General features: G+C 40.2%; 1 protein-coding gene across 1 annotated transcript in view; it reads right to left on the bottom strand.

The window, feature by feature from the left end:
- Positions 1 to 16,959, bottom strand: part of DECR1 (2,4-dienoyl-CoA reductase 1) — a 50,628-nt gene extending 33,669 nt beyond the window's left edge. The window contains exons 1-2 of the mRNA XM_054498410.2: positions 16,481 to 16,959; positions 957 to 1,159 (exon numbers count right to left, since the gene is read on the bottom strand). Coding sequence (XP_054354385.1) covers positions 957 to 1,159; positions 16,481 to 16,549 — 272 coding nt within the window. The 5' untranslated portion in view covers positions 16,550 to 16,959. The remainder of the gene's footprint in view (positions 1 to 956; positions 1,160 to 16,480) is intronic.
- Between the last annotated feature and the right edge of the window lie 1,462 nt (positions 16,960 to 18,421).

Below are 18,421 nucleotides of genomic sequence, written 5' to 3'. Positions count from 1 at the left end.
AAGAAATTCCTTCCACATGGTCTTACCCTTCCTATATTCATCACAATAATAGATACTTTGAAATACCTGTTTATTTTATAGAAAATGAAAGTACTGGCTGGGCGCGGTGGCTCATGCCTGTAATCCCAACACTTTGGGAGGCCAAGGAGGGTGGATCACCTGAGGTTAGGAGTTCAAGACCAGCCTGGCCAATATGGCAAAACCCAGTCTCTACTAAAAATACAAAAAATTAGCCAGGTGTGGTGGCAGGCGCCTGTAATCCCAGCTACTCGGGAGGCTGAGGCAGGAGAACTGCTTGAACTCAGGAGGCGGAGGTTGCAGTGAGCCGAGATCACGCCACTGCACTCCAGCCTGGGCGACAAGTGCTGGACAAAACTCCATCTCACGAAAAATAAAAAATAAAATGAAAGTACTGCATCAATTATCCTGGTATAAGGTTAATTATTAATTAAAGCAGTAACCATCATCATTCCCACTGAAGACAAAGCAACCTCCATATGGTGCTTAAAAAAAAAATGTTTCTTTTGAGACAAGGTCTCACTATGTTGCCCAGCTGGTCTCAAATTCTGGGCTTCAAGTGATCTTCCTGCCTCAGCTTCCCAGTAGCTGGGATTACAGGCACACACCACCCCACCTGGCTTCATGTCGTACTTTTTAACTTCATCTTCGTGTACAGAAAAAGAAATATTCTACCACTGAATTGGGGAAATTAAAATAATGAAAATTGCGGATGTTTACCCAAACATCAGTTCCACAATTCTTATTGTTTCTTTCATCTCAAATAGTACCTAACTTTTTCCAAAAAGATATATTTAAATAATCTAAAGAATATTTCTAATATTTTATATAAGATTAAGATGCTAATCAAACAACTCTGGCGAACAGTGTTTTCAATACTATGGCACAGAACAGTTTCTTCAAAAGCGTCGCCAATAGGCTTGATGTAAGGGACTTACCGGCTGGCTATCACGCACTGAGCACCTAGGCTGGACAGAAGAGTTGTCATTCCTTTACCAAGGCCAGTACCTCCCCCAGTAATGAATGCCACTTTTCCTTGAAAACTATTAGGTGGTAGCATCGCTTTTTGAAGAGGTGAAAAGAATTTAGACTGCAAAGCTTCAGTGTTTTGATATAATATTTTTGTCCCATAACTGAAAAACTAAAAGAGGAAAATGAATTGAAATTTGCATACATATATTTCCAAAAAACAGATGAATTTTTTAAAACATGCTCTTGAATTTAATAGTAATCAAATTCTTGTATTAACACAACTCACTGCAAACATATTGGTATTGTACTTAATTATTATTCTTTGCTTTCTGATTTAAAAAGCACAGGCTCTGGAGCTGGACTACATAGCACAGAATTTTCTCCCAAGCTATGTAACTTTCAGCAAGTTATTTGACCTCTCTGTGCCTCAGTTCCTTCATCTACAAAATGGGGACAATAAAATAATTTCTTCATATGGCATTGTGAGGATTATATGAGTTATTACAGGTAAAGCACCTAGAGCAGTGTGTAGCATATAGTAAGCACTACAAATGCTACCATTATTAGCTGCAGGTGTTTTGCTTAAATTAAATTTTGTTGTGTTTTGTTTTGGTTTTTGGTTTGTTTTTGTTTTGTTTGTTTGTTTTTTTGAGATGGAGTCTCGCTCTGTAGCCAGGCTGGAGCGCAGTGGCATGATCTTGGCTGACTGCAACCTCCGCCTCCCGGGTTCAAGCGATTCTCCTGCCTCAGCCTCCCGAGTAGAGTAGCTGGGATTACAGGCACACACCACCATGCCCAGTTAAATTTTTGTATTTTTAGTAGAGACAGGGTTTCACCATGTTGGCCAGGATGGTCTCGATCTCCTGACCTCATGATCCGCCCACCTCGGCCTCCCAAAGAGCTGGGATTACAGGCATGAGTCACCACACCCGACCAAATTTAATTTTTAAAAAACCAACATAAAGCATTTTTGTCTTTCAACAAGAATAATCTGGACAAAAATCACTTTCCACCTTTGAATCACTGAAGAAAATTGTTAAAAATTCTCTATAAGGATTATTAAATCAAATGCCTCTTCCCATGCTAGCTTCTGGCCACAAAACATAAAACAGAATATTTCTGTTATTTATTTTAAATGGGAGGAAAATCAATCCATTTTGGAGTAAAAAATATTTGTATTGCCCTATTTTATATGTAACAGCTTGTACTTACATTACATGCGAACATCACTGCCATTCTCTTGCATTTAATCATAAAACAAACTTTAGGTATCTAATATAATGAACAATAGGAGCTAACATTCATTAAGTAGTTACCACCTGCCAGGATTACATATCAAACTGTTTAATCTTCCAAACAACCACATGAAATAGGTATTAGTTTTATCCTATTGTACAGAAAGGGCTCAGAGTGATAAAAAATATATATATTGCCAAAGCTGCAGAACCAGGGTTCAAACTGACTGACAGGCTCCAGAGCCTTCTCTGATAACCAGCTTGCATATTCCTCTGTCTGTTCTCTGAGATCCTGCTAAGCTTAATGGTCACACCAGGGAGGTTATGTGATATTCCATTAGGTCATGGTGGCAAGATTAAAACTCCAGTTAAAACTCCAGAAGCTACCATTTCCTTCCAGAGTATTCCTGTAAGCTAAATAGGCTGTCATCAGTTGATTCAGGATATCCTGAAATTTATCCTAAGGAAAGAATAAGAAATGCGGTCAATGATTTAGAAGGAGGCTGTTCATCAACTGGAAATTGCACAAGAAAACATTTATAACGTGATGTTAAATGAAAAAAAAGAAACAAATATACAGTATGTTTTTAACTACAAATAAAAATATATGCTTAGAAAAAAAGACGAGAAGGAAATAACAACAGTAAGTAGTAGATTCAATATTTACCATACAGTCCTCAAAAGAGCTCTATAAGGTAAATTCAATTGTTACTTCTATTTTATAGATGAAAAAAACTGAAGCACAGAAAGGTCAAGTAGCTAACTTTTAAAGATAAATAATAATAGGGAATAAAGACTTAAATCCAGTATCTGTCTGACTTCAGAGTCCACCCATTACTTTACAGTTATAGCTAAGTAATGAGATTATAGATAATTATTTGGTTTTTTTTTGTTTGTTTGATTGGTTTTTAGTACTTTCCAAAGCTATCCAATAAGTATGATTAGATCTTTATAAGCAGAAAAAAAGTTACTGAAAGACAAAATTTGAGATCATGTATAAAATAATTGAAGACATATTTGTAAATCTTGTTATGCTCCATGCCAGTCATCATATTTATTTTAGCTTCATGTTGACATTTTCTTTTCACATCCTTTTGCCAAAGCACAGTAATCCAAGCAACTCTACAATAATCTTTTTCTACATAAGTGGCAGTTTTCCTTAAGGCTGCCACCTGCCTTCAGAACTATTACATTAAGATGATGAATCAAGAAGTTTACTCAAGTAGAATGGTAAATTTGTCACTAAGTAATAATAATGAAAAAATGTATTCTAATTTTCTGAAGGCTTTACCATAATTTTTAACTTTTTAATGTTAATGTGTATAGGGGATTTGATGTGGGACTTCATGAAAATAATTAAACAAGATATTTGCATACAAACTTTCTTTTTAAATTTATTTTAAAACATTTCCTCAACCTCCACACTGGTAGAGAAAATGATATAAAGGTAAAAATGTCACATGTGATAAAAATAATTCCTAATGTCTATAATGTAACAGGTTATTACATAGCACATTTTTATTTATCTTATATGATCTGATCAATATTAACCTTATGATTCCACTTCCCCACCAAACCAAAGTGAAGAAATTGATAAGCTATTTTAATTCTCATTACCCTCTGACAATACACAGCATATGTGTTAATATAAATTCAAGCCATCTTCTCTGCCTAAAAGGAAGATGTTCATTTCAACCTTAAGACCCATTGAGATGATCAGATCTCACAGGATCACATCATATTCAATCCTGTTTCTACAAGGAAGCATCCTTAATAACCTTAAACAGTATTTTGGTTGGGATTTTTGAATTATAAAAAGTAGATACAAAACAGGCTTTTAAAGATTTTCAAGTCTTGCTTTATGGTTTTTAGAGAAATAAGTTTTTTTCAAAAATATAAATAACACTTTTCATATCAAGATTGATTTCTCTGGAGATCTTTAGTGACCTAAAATTCTTAAAACTTTAGCTAGAGTCTTCCAACTTTGGCAATACAGAATTATTTTTTAGTTATAAGCTCTAAATCTCTCCCTCAAAAAATTAGCTATCACCTACCTTCCTCACCATACTCATCCCTCTCCCACATCATATAAACGATAGCTTCCTCCATGTATTCCAAAATTACAGCATCTAAACTAATGAGACATGATCATACTTTTAATCTTCAAAATGGCAGTTCTGAGAGTCTTGACACTGCACCTTCCCCTCAAGGATAAGGACTGTATATCAATGAGATATATACCTAAATTACTTAACTATATTTTGGCTAGTCTAAAATGTCTAGGGTAAATATCTCAAATAAAAGTAGATTAGTGATTCTAGGCCAAATATGTTTTTAAAACTTGAGCCCAAAGTTTTTAAAACTTAAGCCAACATTTAGATAATGGAAGAATTCACATAAAAGTCAGAAGCTCTACCAACACTTGGGAACACCTTACCACATGATTAAGTACAACTATGACTGCTCTCTTGAGACAAGGCCTGAGCTCTGTCCAGCCCCGACTCACACAGGAAAAGTGAGCCCTTTTCACTGGGTGGCCTTTCATAAACAAGGCCTTCAAGGACTTCAGGCATCTGAGTATGTGACTCCTAGATGCCTATTCTAAGTAACACACAAGAAACCAATACAAAAACAAACAAACAAACAAATAAAAAACGAAAGAAGAGGCAAGGCTTTTATTTTGGAACCATAACTAAATTTCATGTAAAACAAATTTCTACAAAAATAATTGTTTAATGTGTGTGCTAGGTACATTATTAAGAAGATCCAGTTTCAAATAAATAAAATTCATACAATAATAGTCTCTCATATGGAAGTTGTAAGGCTAAATGAGTTATCTTTTGAGCACTTAGTTTAGCTATTTATCATCATCGTCGTCGTCATCATCATCACTATGGATGGGTCCTCCACATTAAAATTCCATTCCTCAAAAACATGGATGCCTTCCAAAGTCAAAAAGACAAAAATCAAACTCTTGAGCATGGCATTCAAGCCACTGGACAATATGGTGCCAACGTATTAATACTTTCCTAGCCCCACCTCGTGACTGATCTGCCATGTAGAAGTAAACTCTACACTTACCAAGCCCTCAGCATTCCAAAAACTTGCCAACTACTTTCACCTTCTGGCCTTTGCTCCTGCTTTCTCATTGGCCTGAACCACCCACTGTCTTTCTCAACCCAGCAGAACCGGCCTTCAAAACCAGACAACATTGTCAGTATCTCTGTCAACACTTTTTAAATTGCACCCTATTAAAAACAGGCAAATGGAAGGCTTCCAAATTGGCCTGCTAAGGAGTTGCCACAATTCATTTCAACATATCAGGATGCTTAGGAAGCCAGGGACACTACCTTATATTCATCACTACAGTACAGTTTCTGGCACCAATTAGGCATTCGGTAAATGCCTGTCTTACTGAATATAACACTTGGTTGGCCAGACTCCAATTGCATTAGAAAGCACATGGATACAGACATGTAGAGTCTTATGTGAATATATGATTGAAATCCAGCTCTTTGCCACTTGTTTTAAAAAATTAGTCATTTCCAATGACCCTAAATTATGACATCTTAAACATTAGAATAAGCCCAAGAATAGAAAATCTAAATCATCAGGCCGGGCGCAGTAGTGCTGTAATCCCAGCACTTTGGGAGGCCGAGGCGGGTGGACCACCTGAGGTCAGGAGTTCAAGACCAACCTGGCCAACATGGTGAAACCCCATCTCTACTAAAAATACAAAAATTGGCCAGGTGTGGTGGCATGCGCCTGTAGTCCCAGCTATTCGAGAGGCTGAGGCAGGAGAATTTCTTGAACCCAGATGGCAGAGGTTGCAGTGAGCCAAGATCGTGCCACCGCACTCCAGCCTGGGCAATGCAACAAGACTCCCTCTTTAAAAAAAGAAAAGAAAAGAAAAGAAAATCTAAATCAATCCATACAAAGTATTGAGTTACTTGCAAACAGAAAAACTAAGCAAAGGGCTTAGAAAGGTACTCCACACAAACAAAAAACAAATATACAACCATATTTATAACTAAATAAGCATATTTAAACAAAAGGAGACATAATTTTTCTCTTACCAGACCAGTAAGGTTCAAAATTTTATCATCTATAATACAAGAAACAGCTGATTAAAGCCACCCTTACAATCTGTTGATAAGAATTCTGGCAACTTCTTAGGAGGCCAATCTGGCAACATTTTTTTAAATGTTAGATACAAATACTCTTTGACCCAGCAAATCCACATGCAGGAATTTACCTAAAAGAAATACTCATTCATTTGGGAAAGAAGCAGGGGGAGAAGGAGCTATGATCAAAGATATACATTAAGATAAAAATGAAATTAAGAAAACAATTCTGTTTATAATCATATTGAAAAGAATACTAATACATTTAATAAAAGAAGTACAAGACTTATAAATTGAAAACTACAAAACATCATTAAGAAATTAAAGACATAAGTAAATAAAAAGACATTCTATGTTCATGGACTGGAAAGCTTAATTTTGTTAAGAGGACAACACTTCCTAAATTGATATACAGATTCAACAAAATCCCTATCAAAATCCTAATCAGCTTTTTGTGAACGTCGACAAGCTTATCCTAAAATTGTTTTGAAAATGCAAGAGACTCAAAATAGCCAAAGAGATTCATTAAAGAATTGTTTGTAATAGAAAGACTACAAAACAATCTATGTGTGTTTCCTTAGGGGACACAGCCAATGAATTAGAGCACATCTATATTATAAAATACGGTTATATGGATCTATTATCTACCAAAAGAAGGAGCTAGAATGTATATGCTGACTGTAAACATTGCTATAGATGTATTATTTTTTAATTATTCAATAAGTATTTGTTGGATACCAACAATGTGAGACATTATGTGTTAAGTGTAAAACTCAAGGTAGAGAAATACATGTAACATGCTCCCATTCATGTGGTTTTTTAAAACGAGGATATCTTCATACATATGTTGACATATGCACAAAAACTGTCAGAAGTATCCACAAGAAACTATTCATAGTAATAACCATAGTAATAATAACCTTATTACACTGTCACTGCATATCCTTTTATATTGCTTGAATATTCAACATGTTCATAAATTTTTTTTAACAATAGCTAACAAAATTGAATCATATAGGCAAGCACACAATACAAGAAGTGTGTAGAGGAAAACAGAGCAAGAAAAAAATGGCATAGAATCAATTTCATGATGAGGACATATACCTTACTTGAAGCATAACTACTCTATATTAAACACTAAAGTGTGAGCTATATTTATAAAAATAATGAAATATTTCCATATCTATTTTCTTGGAGCTTCTAAGTATCTGTTGGTTCAGGTTGAATCAATATTTTTTAGATCAAATTTACTCCAACTCGAATTCACAGAAGAGTTTTGCAGACTGGGCCTTAACTGCCATATTAAAATATCAGCGTGGTAAACACTGGACAACCATGTTTTTCAAAGGATGAGTTTCAAAAATGTATATCTTTGCATTCCCAAAACACCTTATGTACTCCCTGAATACAGGAAGCCTTCCATAACTACTTCCCAATTTATTTTGTCCGACTGCTAGAAGGCCATGCGTGCATTCTTTCCAACGGCCACACCACTGCCACTTCAGCACAGTGTATGTGGTCCTTAGCTGGAGGCATCTGGAAATACAAGGGATACTTAGGTGGGATGTTCTACTGGATGTTCCAGTGCAGAAAAGGACAGCCTTGCAGAATGAAGAACTGTCTCACCCCAAATGCCAACAGTTGCCCTGCGGACATTAAAATAACTGAGTGCCACACCGAAGGCTTGCCACAGGCCTTGTTAACTCACGCTCCATGACTGTGTAGATTGCTTAAGCACATCTGCCTGCTCCTTAACTTACAGCAGGGCATTGAACAGAGGCCACTGATATTCTCAGCTTCTGCAGAGCACAGATCTTGTTGCCACAGCAACCTGAAGGTAAGGCTGAACAAATATAAAAGAAACTGCCTAGCTGGACTCCAAGCTCCAATGGCTAAGCTGAATTATGCAGTTGCCAGGAGCAGGACAGAAATTACATTTTTGAGGAATGATACATTTTGTATCAGTGAACATGAGTCCTTGAAAATGTCGGTGCTCTATGCCATAGGGTGTACATCTCATTTTATTACAGTGCTTATCTGTCTGCAGTTAGATGCAGACTGAACAGATGTTTCCCCAATACAACAAAATAAAAAGAGATGAAATCACAGACCTAAGAGACAATTTGAAATTTTCAGCTAGGGTCTTCACTCCTGTCTGCCTCTCATTTGAGTCATCTCTTATTGATCCCCTATCATGTTAACCAAAACTATAATGATAATCTTTTTTAAACCAAAAATTAGAATCTCTGCTCTTGCAAAGAGTTTGTTTTGATTTGAGAATTTGCTTACATGAAAAAGTATTAGGGATAAACATGACATTATGATGGATATAGAGTTTATTCATTTACTCATTTTAAGCAAGTGTTTATTGAGCATATATTAAGCCTCAGGCACTGTTCTAGGCATGGCAGTACAGCAGTAAAAAAAAAAAAAAAACAGACACAATACTCTATTCTCAGCAAGATTATCCTTGGGGGAATGAGGGATAAAGAAATTAAGTTAAAAAATATGTAGTATATTAAAAGTTGATATGTAGTGTGGGAAAAAATAAGGCAGAGAATAGGGGTAGAGCATTGCTACTTTAAACAGGGTCATCAGCAAAGGCCTCATTGAGAAGGTGACATTGGAGCGAAGACGTGAAGGAGAAGAATGAATCATAGGGTTTTAGGCAAAAGGGATTGGGAGCAGGGGGCATGCTTATGGATGGGGTAACAGTCAGGAAGCCAGTGTGGCTGGAGAAGAAGGAAGGAGGGAGACAGGGGCCAAAGAGGTCAGTGAGGTAAAGGGGACTGGACCATGCAGGCTGAGTCAGCCACTACGGAGACAGGCTTTTACTCTGAGGTAAGTGGGAAACATCTTCAAAGTTTTGAGGAGAGAATGGACATGATCTGCCTTAAGTTTTAAGGGGATTGTTCTGGCTGCCATGGAGTGTAGAGGCAAGGTTGGAAGCAGGGAAACTATTAGGACACTTGTATAACAAGCCAGACAGAGATGGTGATGCTTAGCCCAGGATGCTATCATGTGAACTGGTGGGAAGTTAGCAAATACAACTACTTGCAAGAGCAAAGGTCCCAAAAAATGAGGACGTAATGAGTTACCACTGTACCTAATATTGCCTGGTCCAATTATTTCTTCTTTTCTTAACGTTTTATTAATACATAACATTTTTACCTATTTATGGGGTACATGTGATATTTTATTCCATGCATAGAATGTGTAATGATCAAGTCAGGATATTTAAGATATCCACTAGATCCATGATTTCTTCTTGCCTCTTGCCCAACATGAGCTTGGACTTTTGTTCTTGATCTATTTCATCACATTTTTGCCTGTTTCATTAACAGCATATAAACAGGTCTCCTGTTTACTGAAAAGAACTGAGAGAGATTTTTCTACCTCTCTCATCTTTACCTCAATATCCCTGTTACATCTGCACTGCCTTTGTGTTCTAGAAAAATTAAGATTTAACTGTGAGCCAGAAAAAAGGAAATAGAGACCCATTAGACAGAAGTCATTAATTGTATGTGAGAGATACCGAGGGCAGTAGAAATTAAGAGTTAAGACAACACATTCCACACACATTTAACATGTAAATTAGCCTGAACCCAGAACCCAACCAGCCAGACCTGGCAAGTAAGGTGAGAGCTGCGGAAGGTAACTGAGTTCTAGTTTTAAGTGGCTGCATGCAGAGTGATGCTGTAACTGAAATGACTGGGTTGACATGAGAAGACCAAGTTGGAGCATTGAGGATAATGAGTTCTGCATTAGAAATGCTGCACCTGGGATGCTTCTGGAATAGTCAGGTAGAGATATCTAAGCTGCAGTAGGAAATATAGTTTTGAATCATGAAGAATAAATTAGGGCTAAAGGTAAATGGCAACATCATTTCATCATTCCAGCAATTATGAAAGCCTACAGTTCTATCACTGCTTTTATGTTACAATGCAGTGTGAGGGTTTCTCAGACTGGAAGGGATAAAAGCGCAGTTGACCTTGTATTCTAGACTTACTTATCATTACCCTGGCACTTCGATCTCAGAATGATTCATCAACTTAGGAAGAGAAGAGCGCAGGATAGCTGAGAATGCTGATCATTTTCTACCTAGAATTTTCTGCAAAAACTAAAAGTTGCTAAACATCTATGGCATGTTTTCTACCATGGGCTGTAAGAAACTCTGGATAACCTTAAAATTCCCCCCTCTTTTGATGTCATTACCATGACCTTTGGGAGATATCTGAGATCTAGATTATTTTTTGTAATAATATAAAGTTTGCTTTGTAGTTTGGGCAGGAAGTTTGTTTGAAATTTCTTCAAATGCATACTTAAGCTACAAGGCCAAGATTCATCCATTAACCCCACCCCCGCCACCTGCCCTGCCCTGCCCCACCTTGGTGACTCCCTCTCCTCTTGACCTGATACATCCCATCCGTCTATAAGCTCCATGCCTTTTACCTCCCCAGTGTCCCTCTATATCCACCACCTGATTTCAAACCCCTATCTCACAACATTCACAAACATTGGGGGCCTATTCTGTGTCATCTTTTAACTGATCTCCAGAGGACTGCTAATGGGATCATGTTACTTCTCTCCTTAAGATCTTCTAAGGGCTCCTGGTAGCTGCAGAACGTCCAGATTCCTTCACTCCCCACAGTGTATGTCTTCATGACCTCGCTCCTGTCCCTCTCTTCTGCTTCATCTCCCCTGAAATTTACACTCAGGAAAACAAAGTACTCAGGATTCCCCAAACATGAACTCTTTCCTACCTTCCTGTCTTTACACAAATTGCTCCCTATCGTCACCTAACATTCATCATTGAAACCCAGCTGTGAGAGCTCTGGTGCTTTCCCTAACACTCCCAGGGAGAATTAACATTCTCTCCTCCACTTCTGTAGCTTATTTATCTATATACCACTTGAGGAGTCCCAGACTCTACTGACATTTCAGGACTGATGTCACTTACTCCTCTTCTCCCTCCAGCTTCCACTTAATGTCCTCACTCAAGAGAGTGGCACTGTCCTTAGCTCAGGGGCCAAAGACAGAAATCTGGGCTTCGTCTTACCCCATACATTCAAACCAAGCCCAGTTCATTTTAGTCCCCAATAGCTCTAATGCTACCCTCAGTTCAGACTCTCATCACTGGTGTTTTGATGTTTGGTCTCTCTACTTCCAGTCTTACCTGATGATATCATATTTCTGCTCACAATTTTGATGGCAACATGTTACCTCTGAGCACAGCCCCATCTCTCATCCTCACCACCAACCAATCACCAAGGCCTCTGATTTTACCTTCTAAATATCACTTGACTTTGAGTGTCTCCAAACCCAATGCATGCCCTCATTGAGGCCACCATCACCTCTCAACAGATGAGAGGATTACTCAGGGTTTAGCCATTTGTCTCCACTCCCACCCCTCAGGACAAAGTTCTAACTCTTTAACGCAGCCAACAGGCTGCTCACTAAGCTGTCTCTCACCTCCTGCCTCCCCACTCTCTATTGATAACCTCTACGCTGGGCCTTCACATAGACTACTCTCCTGTTTAAAACATTCTTACATCTCTCCCTTTGGCTAACTCCTACTCATCTTTCAGGTCTCAGCTTTGATATATACCAAACAACAACACCACTCTCATAAAACTGGACATACCTCCCCCATGAGCAGGAGATGCTTCTTCCCCAGTCCTGACATCTCCCTACTGTGAGAAGTTCAGGTAGTACAACTCCAGGTTTCTTTCTGTCCCCTTAGTCAACCTGCTAAGGATGTTTGGATGTCTGTCCCTTGAAACCTCATGTTGAAATGTGATCCCCAGAGTTGGAGGTGGGGTCTAATGGGAGGTGCCTGGGTTATGGGGGCAGATCCATCATGAATGTCGTAGTACCATCCTCATCCTGGCAGTGGCAAGTGAGTTTGCACTCTATTAGTTCCCACTAAAGCAGGTTGTGAAAGAACCTGGCACCTCCCAACACCCTCTCACTTCCTCTCTTGCTGGCACCTCCCAACACCCCCTCACTTCCATCTCTGCAAACTCCAGCTCCCCTTCACCTTCTGCCACAAGTGCAAGCAGCCTTAGGCCGTCACCAGATGCAGATGCCCAGTCTTGAACTTGTCCAGGCATCAGAATCATGAGCCAAACAAACCCTTTTCTTTATAAATTACCCAGCCTCAGGTATTCCTTTATAGCAACACAGACTGGTAAATTTTGACAGGATCGTTGGGTATGAACAGTCCTCCTTGGTCTTCTTCCTCTTGGGATCCAGCTGCCTTCAGAGGGCAATGTTCTGCCCTCCTCAGAGTTATGTAAGTCTGCCTACTTCGGGAGATCCAGCTGATGGGCCCAGCTTCCTCTCACAAACCACAATAAAAGTGATACTTTGGCTTCCATCTTTACTCATTTTTCAGACTGGAAAAAATGGATGCTATTTATTTGGGATCCCCTCCAAAAGCAAGAATACCCAACCTAACATACAGCACATCATACCATAATGCCATTGGACTCTATGCTTCTTGACAGCAGGAATCAGCTCTTCTTCTCACCCTCATATCCCTAGTAAGGTGCCTAGCAAATAGTAAATGCTCAATTTTCTACATAAATAAGAAAAGCCCACCATGCCCTGTCCCCCAGCAACCTGACTGATCTCATCTCCACATGCTTCTCTCTGTTCCCATACTTCACCAACTCCACAATACCAAACCACTTGAATTTTTATAAATAAGCCACTCCTTCACTTCTTGATACATACAATTCCTTAGGTCTATATTGCCACTGGGACCACACAAATTCCAACTCCTGGTTTAACAGTAGGCTTCTGGGGCCACCTCCTCCATGAAGCCTTCCTTGCCTCCTCTAGGTATGCACAGTTTGGGTCATATATGCATTATAATACATATCTGCGTCTTCACAGTCTATTGATGTCTGCTGGTGACTCACTAGACTATCATTTTTCAGATTTTTCTCACTGTGAACCATAGCAAGAAATCTGATTTCTATAGCAACATACACATGCTCATAGCAACACAGTACACACGTTCATTCATGTAACAGATATTTGTTACATGTTTACTCTATGCTAAGCACTGTTCTAGGTATAAACAGTGAACAAAACAGATGAAAATCTTTGCTTGCATAGAGCTTATATTCCAGAATTTTACACTGAATAAAGAAATACTTAGGCTTCCAGATTAAAAAAATAAATAACGAAAACACATCTAGCTGGTTTTATACTGCTCCAAGACAATATTCATCGTGAGAAAACAATGAAACAATGTTGACTAAAGGAAAATGTGACATCCAAGTAAAATTATGCCTATCCATCCTTTTTCCAGAATAGATGCCTGGAATTATGTTCACCAAATGCTAACCCAAGTTAATTCTAGGTGGCCAGTTTGAGGTCATATCTTACTTCGTTAACTGTATTGCTGAATATTGGCCAGGAATCATTTTTCTAAAAATAGTGATTTTACTCTTGATAGTTACTATTCTTTTTTTTTTTTTTTTTTGAGATGGAGTCTCACTTTGTTGCCCAGGCTGGAGTGCAATGGCGCGATCTTGGCTCACTGCAACCTCCGCCTCCCAGATTCAAGTGATTCTCCTGCCTCAGCCTCCTGAGTAGCTGGGATTACAGGCGTGCGCCACCACACCTGGCTAATTTTTATATTTTCAGTAGAGATGGGGTTTCACCATGTTCATCAGGTTGGATAGTTATTACTCTTGATAAAAACAAAAGGAAAAGAAAAATGGCAGTGTGCATGATAGTAATCAAAGAATGAATCAAAAAAAGGAAGAATGGTAAGTTTTTTTTAAAGTTTCACAAAATAAACAACCTTACTACATGAGATGAATTTAGATATATCCTATTATATTCCAATTTTTTTTTTTTTTTTTGAGATGGAGTCTCACTCTATCACCAGGTTGGACCACAGTGGCACGACCTCGGCTCACTGCAACCTCCGCCTCCCAGATTAAAGCAATTCTCCTGCCTCAGCCTCCCAAGTAGCTGGGACTACAGGCGTGCGAAACCACACCCAGCTAAATTTCGTATTTTTACTAGAGACAGGGTTTCACCATTTTGGCCAGGATAGTCTTGATCTCTTGATCTAATGATCCACCCGCCTCAGCCTCCCAAAGTGCTGTTTTGCTCCACTAAATTGATTTCAAGGCCTACTCATTGGTTATTATTTGTAGCTTAAAAAACATATATGAGACTATAGTACATTGAAGGTAGGAATGTCTTTCAACCACAAATTGCCAAAGAATGCCCAACACTTAATAGGTACTTAATTAATTAGTGTTTCCTCATAAACGACTGAATGACTGAATGTTTTCCTCAACAGAACTGAGAGCAACTTGAGAGCAGTTGAGAGCCGGGCTCGTATTTTTTAAATTTTGAGTCCCAGGGCATAGCACAGGGCCAGACACAAAGCCAGTCCTCAATAAATATTTATTAAATTGAAATGAGGCCTACTAGCCAGCAGCACAATTTAACATAGCACTTCACAAACAGGTTTTATAACAAATTAAACATTTGCCTTGGTTCTTGGTAACAAAAATATTCAAATTAGGGGTTTTAATTATAACAACTTGTATTTGCCCACAAAAACATGAAGTTCCCTGGAACAACCTCCCACATCACAGATGTAAAGACTTTTCTTCTCCCAGGAATTCAAACTTGAGGCTACATGTGCTAGGAAGGGGACAAACCACACTAACAGGTACCTCTCTTGCCTCCCAACCCCGAACCTCAAAACTTCCATATTTTTCTTCAGCAAAGGAATTTCAAAATTGTCAGATTACAATTAATTTTTAAATGAGTTCATTTTCTTCCTCTCAAACTGTATTGTCTAATGGTGTCAGAAGAGCTCGGATAAGGTCTGTATGACCTTATTACTACAATCCTAATGATGTGTGTTAAAAAATGAAATCTCTGAAGACATCACAGAGCTGTTGTAGGTTTCAAATGAGAAATGTCTCTGAAAAGTATCAGAAAATATGGGCTTCCTTTATAATGATCTATAACCCAGTTTTCACAGGGAGAGGAAAAAAATCAGCAAAACCCTAACCCTGAACAAATCTCACTTTTTAAAAGAAAGATACCTTACTTGAGGAAACCACCATACTAATTCTTTGTATTCCTATTTGGAACTACTGCTGCCCATAGTTTTTGAAAAACAACACCATGGCTGTCTATTCTATCAAATCAAAAGAAGTTTTTTCACAGTTGACATATTAATTTTTCTACCTGGCTAAAGAAAATGTGCTTTTTAGTTTACTTATTACAATTTTGTAATTTAGATGTAGGGAGGGCTTGTCTTGGATATTATTGCTGCTTTTTGTTTTTGTTTCTCTTTCTTCTTCCTAGCTGTTTTCACTTGCAGTATTTTATTTCCACTATGGGTGCAATGGAGATGCTGACAGGAGTGTGGGCCAGAGAGAGGGGGGGAAGCCAGTGTGAGACGGATCTCTCCCAGCTATACATCTGGGAAGGGGAGTCTATAAACAGCTGGGGTTTTGTTTTTGTTTCATTTTCATGATAATTTGTTTGTATTAGTGTTTAATTCCATAACTAACACATAGATGGACTTTCCTCACAACAAAGGACGTCAAAGGTCAGTGCTCGCTCGGCCTGATCCCTCTCTCACTCAAGGGGTGGACGGGCGCCGTATCCTTCCCTACCTCTTTCTACCTATTTACACACAAGTTGGAAACCTGCAGAACTGTGAAAACTTCGAAAATCACGTCTCTTCCCTATTCCCCTACACATATCAGGGCTTCATCTGACAGTGGAATACGACCCGGGCCCCAGTGCTCACTCCCGGCGTTGCCCTTCGCTCCGGGACCTGGCGGTCCTCTCTGCGCCCCAAAACGCCCTGTCCTAGCTCCATGAGCCCCAGGGACGCCAGGTCCTCTCTTTGTGCCCCAAGACCTCCTGCCCTTTCTCTTACACCCCGAGATGTCCTGTCCTCTCTCCCGCTCCCCGGGTTGCCCCGTCCTCGCTCCCTGAACCCCCGGGACGCCCTGTCCTCTTTGCGCCCCAGGATACCTTGTCCTCGTTCCCCGAGCCCCCGTGACGCCCTGTCCTCTCTCTTTGCGCGTCGGGACGCGCTGTCCTCGCTCCCCGCGCCCCCGGCCGCCTTACCCGCGGAGGAGCGAGGCCACAGGGCAGCCGGGACCCCAGAGTAAACAAAACCCTGGCCAGCAGCTTCATGTTGAGTCTCCGGAACTCGGGCCGAAAGGCGGCGCAGGCGGTTGGGCGCAGGGGGCGGGACAAAAAGAACAAAGTTCTCGGGGCTGGGAGCGCTGCCTAGGCCGCCGGGGGCTGGGACGGGGACTGGGACGCAGGCGGCGTGGACGCCCACCGGCCCTGACGTTCAGGTTCCGGCCGAGGGCGCCGCCTAGCTCGGCCTAGCTGATGCTCTTTCCTGCTCTCTGGGCCAGGAGTGCTTTGTATGGCAGAGAATGGAGGTTCTTTGCGTCCTTGAGCGGGTGGACGAACCCCCGCGCCCTGCAAGGGTTTGCAGATTGCAGCTGCGCGCCCCATACACTGCCCACCAAGGGCGAAACTCTTTTTCAGTCGTATATGTTTATCCGTTAAGTGCGTGTTTAAGTGCAGAGTGCGCGTGGCGCCAAGTCACGTATTATCAGAATAATAATATGTTGGATGTAAAACACGGCCTCACTTTCCCTAAGACCAAGAGGCTGAAAAACACCAAGGGCAGCTTCTGGCGTTTTGACTCTTCGCAGGACACACCGCCCCCTGTCGCCGGATGCAGCGTGACTCCGACCGCCCAGCCTTGGCTTTTTTCTCGAAGTTATACACACGTTAAAGGCAAACGCAGATTCAGCATATCATTCTCCATCTTAGTGTAATATACCTGTTGACACAAGGCATTAGCTCAGATCACATTTCTTTCCTCATTCGTAAAATGTGAATATTCATAGCTAATTCAGAATTTTAGATAAAAGAAGATGGGTGTTAGGCCCCAGGCTGAGGCTGATGGTAGATGATATTGGGTGTTTACTATTTGCCTGGCATTTTCCAAATGCTGATAAAGAAAGCAGCCCTTGATATTCAGAACCTGGCCTGGGACTCACAGCTAGGCCATACTAATCTATTAAACTTAAACTATCACACAGAATACCAATTCAGACAAGGCTGCTCTGCAATCATAATAAGGTGAGGCAAAGCAAGTCAACTTTATAGTTCTAAGCACCGACGAAAACAACTCATGGTGCCACCCACAAAACACCAAACACAATGTCTCTCAGCCAAAACGAGTTGCTATTTCTTTTCCAATTACAACTTTAACCTCATTCTAGTCTCCCCTACCTATAGACTTAATCTTCCTTCACTATAAGTAAGATTCATTGAGATTCTCACAGAATTGCCTGCCCTTTCTGACAACATCCATTCTAGAGTGAACCCCAACTTCCTTAGACCATCTCCTAAATCATTCGAAGTCCAAACCCTATAAGAAGTTCTTTCTAACTTTCTAACCCCTCTTACTGAGACACCCTATAATTTTTCATGGCATGTGTCCTTCACTGCAAAAAATAATAAACCAAACTAGTTCACCTGCAGATTTGTCCCTGGTGATCTTTGGCTGGAAGGTCTCGAGAGTGCCCTGAAAGCAGTATTAATTCATGGTCTCAGTGTTGGTTTTCCTGCAGCAGACTCTGAGGCCGGTATCCAGTGCAAGTGACCCATTTGAGAACTTGAGGAAGCACCAGCAGGGAAGAGAAGGTAGGCAACCCAGGTAAGTTATCCAGGCGGCTCGCAGTGGGCAACTAGAGCTTAATGCCATAGGGGAAACTCTGGGTGGAAATGGAGAACCCACGCCTCAGAGAAATCCCATCCAAGGGACGAGGGAGCTGGGGTATTAGCACACAAACTCTCACGCCAACGGTTGATGGCTGGGACTGTTGATTCCCCAGCACTCTGGCCTGTGACAGTAGCATCAGGGCTTGCTTCAGAAAAAGACCTCAAGAAAAGTGACACAGACACTATCATTGGAGTTAGATGGTGCCCTGAAATAGTGTTTACCACAAACTTAGCTGCAATAAAAGTCTGACTCCCTTT

Source organism: Pongo pygmaeus, chromosome 7, assembly GCF_028885625.2.
Source record: "Pongo pygmaeus isolate AG05252 chromosome 7, NHGRI_mPonPyg2-v2.0_pri, whole genome shotgun sequence".
Lineage (NCBI taxonomy): Eukaryota > Metazoa > Chordata > Mammalia > Primates > Hominidae > Pongo > Pongo pygmaeus.
This window is presented reverse-complemented; position numbering and strand designations above follow the sequence as displayed.